Here is a 3973-nt window from a genome sequence, read left to right as displayed (position 1 = left end):
TGATTTCCACTGTAGAAACAGAACAAGCTTAGTTTCTCATATTTAATACCCACCAGTAAAATCAAAACAAAAACCCTCTACTCTTCTCTGTATTATGACCACATTTCACATCTTGAAATTCTGGTCTCAGAAGCAATACCTCCGTTAACTTCTCATATTCAACATCCACCCAAAAGGTAATGCTCTTCTCTCCATCCTCAAATGGGACTTAAGCAGACATCCTGAGTCAATCTCCATTATCAATAGAACAAAGTCTTCCAATTGTCAAAAGGAAGTGCACAGCCTGAAACTGGACAATTTGAGTAGCAAAAAATAAAAGAGAACTATAAAAAAATAAAAAAACATGAACAATTCATATTACAATATGGCTATACATTCAAGTGAGAAATTGCACCAACTGTATGGAGTTGCCGCTGCATTCCAAGCGGGAAAAGAACATAACATTGCAGGAATCAAGTTCTTAATATTAGAAATCTTGTTAACTTTTTAACATATAATAACCAAGTTTCTTGGCTCAGTTAATCAAACAACAAAGTATTGACATGAAAATGAGATATTCATATTAGCACCAGACCTTACATTCCAGAAAAAGCAAAATAAGTTATCTACCTAGTCTTTGGATCCACATCTAGTCATCTCAGAACCTCAGCTCTAAGCAAAATTGTCTTTCTAATCAAAAGAAACTTAATCTGTGAAACATATCTTTCAATTCTATAAAATCCATAATTGAAACATGTCAACCATACCAAAAAAATAAATGAATTTCATCAGTAAAAATGGATTCTGTAAATCCAAATCCTAACAAATCACTGGGCAGTACCAATTGACTCTTCAGGAATGTTAGAGAAGGTGAACAATCCAAGGATCTATCAAGACCTTGATAATAGATAAACTAACACCGATTTCAAACGGCAACTGTTTAAATGTAAGCACAGGTACATACAAACAAAGCACAAACAGGACATAAACATGAAGTGTATCATATGTCAATTCACTTCTAGCTACTAAAATGAACAAGTAGTTTTCCAAGGTCTGAGCGTGGACAATTTAGTCTTAAGGCTTTACTGGACCATATCTGAACCACACAAAAATGTGAACTAAAAGAGACAGTACAGTCCATATTAATCATATTAAATATCTAGAAACAGATCAGAATTCCAAAAGCTCAAATGCAGCTTGGTTAGAGGGGGGGGGGTGGAAACAGAGAAAGGGTGACCAATACAAAAACTGGAGAAAGAGTAAGTTCTAATTGATGAGTCATGTGATTAATTGTTCTCATCTTTACCACAAGCTGTTCAAGAAGTAGCCAACTGGTTCAGCTGGTAAAGTTTGCAGCATGATTACCAAGACGTGGGATTGATTAAATCCCGCATTTAACTTATTACCTATCATTTAAAATAAAAGAAAAAAATGTCCTAACATTTTACAAATAACAAGATAGCAGACTTGAAAGTTTGAAACCCGGAACCCCCTCCTCTACATTGGTAACAATTTTATGTTTGATACATTATTTCTCAAAGAGGATGCTTATAGGAGACAGTAAACAGAGCTTAAAAACTTATACGAAGGGATAAAAACCATAAAAGATTGAAGCCACAGAGATCTCATTAAAATTGATCAAATGACGAAAGAGAAGAATAAAAAACAAAGGTCCACTGGAGATGTATATATGACATGTAGTTTCAGTGGCGAGAGAAACATTAATAACAAGAAAACTAATTTAAAATTTTGAAGGAAATGCAATAAGGAATATTAAAAAGGACTCTGAGATGCTTCTCACACAAGAATTGTTAAAATTACAATCTATGGTATCAGGATCAGGTTGCCAATGCCATATGCAGTCCTGTTGCATCCCTCACTGAAACTCAAGTAGGCTCAGATGTGTTCAGAATTGAAGTCAAATCCAAACTGGTCAATGACAACATATAACTATTTAATCCCATGCGGAAATCTGTCTTACCCACTCAAAGCTAATTCTTACAGTTAAATTGCTTCTTGTAAAAGATGTAAGCATTATATCCACACATTTCTGAATTAGGATTCTCGCACTTCCCTTTTTGTGTCCTCTCCAAATTCCCACCACAAGCTAGAAAAAACATCCAACAACACCATTAATTTGCCAAGATTCCAACATTACACTTTTCCCTACCCCAGGTATGGTGGGAGAAGGGAACACAAAAGGTGAATGAAGGATCCATGCTCCACATTGATGGCGCTGCAAATTGAGACCTTTATGGCCTCGCCCATCCTTTTTCTAGTAGAAATAATGGTAATCAACGTAATAAAAAGAGTTGAAATTTTATAATTATTAAACAAATATGTCATGCAATAATTCCTCAATGGACTCGTACACTCAAAAAAGCAAAAACTCTCGAGTAGATACTCAATGAGAACACACATGCTTGAGTTTATGAAGCAGCAGGAGTCAGAGTTGCAACTTTCTCTTCTGGCAGAAATGGAATTGGTTTGGTTGGGGCAGGTAGGCGACCAATACTATCAACTTTATCCCTCTGCTTCGGAGGAGGCCTGGCTGCTTTTGGCAGTAACCGACCCTTCTTTTCAAACCACTCAGGCTTAAGCAGTGCACGGAAGCCCAACTTGTTGTAATAAACTCTCCTCACAGATCCACCTGCAGCTTCTACTGCGGCCTTTGCCCTAACTGTCACCCTCGACACCTGTGTAATTTGGTACATTTTTAACCTTCTTACTCAATTACTTAAATTACACAAGCATGCAAGTGGTCAGTGGATTAGCAGGTGAGCTACATACGCATACTTTATAAACTTACCAAGCTGGAATCTTCCAGTCTCCTTAGTTCATGAAAGACAATGACTTATATTTAATAAACAAATACATCATAAAACGGGAGTAGGTTCCCAAGGCCAACAATGATGGAACCATTTCAGCACCAGGAAATTTTCTATTAAGCGGCAGAGTTTGTTGGTGCCCAAATTTTATCGACATGTACTCCATGTCACCAACATCACATATGCGAAGGTGGCAAGGTGCTAGCTAGCACAATTGTTAAGGATGCAGGCCTATTGTCACCACAACCTGCCTTCACCTAGAAGGTTGGGTAGGGGAGTTGCCTCAAGAAAAAATGTAAGCGAAAGATGCCACCATAGTTGTCAAGGCGTCGACTAGACGTCCACGCGGTTTACCTGGGGCCTAGGCGACAGCCGCCTTGTTGCACTGCATAGCGCCTTATGTTTCGACACTTATTTATGCCAAATATCATTCAAGTAAATGTTTTTAATATTTGTTATTTCATTTACTTAAGATATTATTCATAAATAAACAAATACCCCCTATTTGAATCCAGTAAAATAGTTTAAAAATTAAATTTCAAAAGGATAAAAAGTCAACCCCCCAGTTCAAGAACAAAAACTGGATTTTGGTTATAGGGACGATTTTCAACTTTTAAATGCTAGGGTTTTTCTCAATTATGAAAAATTTATAAATTCTATCATATTAAAACATTGCTAAAAACCAAAAGTCCAGTAAAATAATATTTTGTTTTGATATTCATAAAATTATTTTCATTCAGGCAATTTTAACAGTATTCGCGCACTTAAAAATAAGTTTGACTGAAGCATAACTTTGTCATTGCAACTCAGATTTAAGTAATCTTAGACTTGTTAGAAAGCTGGTTTTATGTTATAACTAATACAAAAAGTCTCATGTAAAAATAAAATCATTTGACCAGTCAAACTTATTATAAAATAAGAGCATTTCTCTAAATATTGATTTTTTATAACTTAATATGACTTAATGTTAATTTTTTATGATTTGATGTGGCTAAATGTTGATTTTTAATGACTTGATTTGGCTTAATCTTGATTTTTTATGATACAAGGTATATATAACTTACTAAATAATGTTAGAAGATAGGAAAAATAAAAAATAACACTTGTTCGCCTAGTTCGCCTTAAGGCGGGCGCCTTCTCGCCTAAGCGCTTAGACAACCCTCCAC

At 35.5% G+C, this 3973-nt stretch overlaps 1 protein-coding gene across 1 annotated transcript in view; it reads right to left on the bottom strand.

Moving 5' to 3' along the window:
* Positions 1 to 2279: 2279 nt before the first annotated feature.
* Positions 2280 to 3973, bottom strand: part of LOC122071799 (50S ribosomal protein L15) — a 15288-nt gene continuing 13594 nt past the window's right edge. The window contains exon 4 of the mRNA XM_042636211.1: positions 2280 to 2675. Coding sequence (XP_042492145.1) covers positions 2409 to 2675 — 267 coding nt within the window. The 3' untranslated portion in view covers positions 2280 to 2408. The remainder of the gene's footprint in view (positions 2676 to 3973) is intronic.

This window comes from Macadamia integrifolia, unplaced genomic scaffold (genome assembly GCF_013358625.1).
Source record: "Macadamia integrifolia cultivar HAES 741 unplaced genomic scaffold, SCU_Mint_v3 scaffold_94A, whole genome shotgun sequence".
Classification (NCBI taxonomy): domain Eukaryota; kingdom Viridiplantae; phylum Streptophyta; class Magnoliopsida; order Proteales; family Proteaceae; genus Macadamia; species Macadamia integrifolia.
This window is presented reverse-complemented; position numbering and strand designations above follow the sequence as displayed.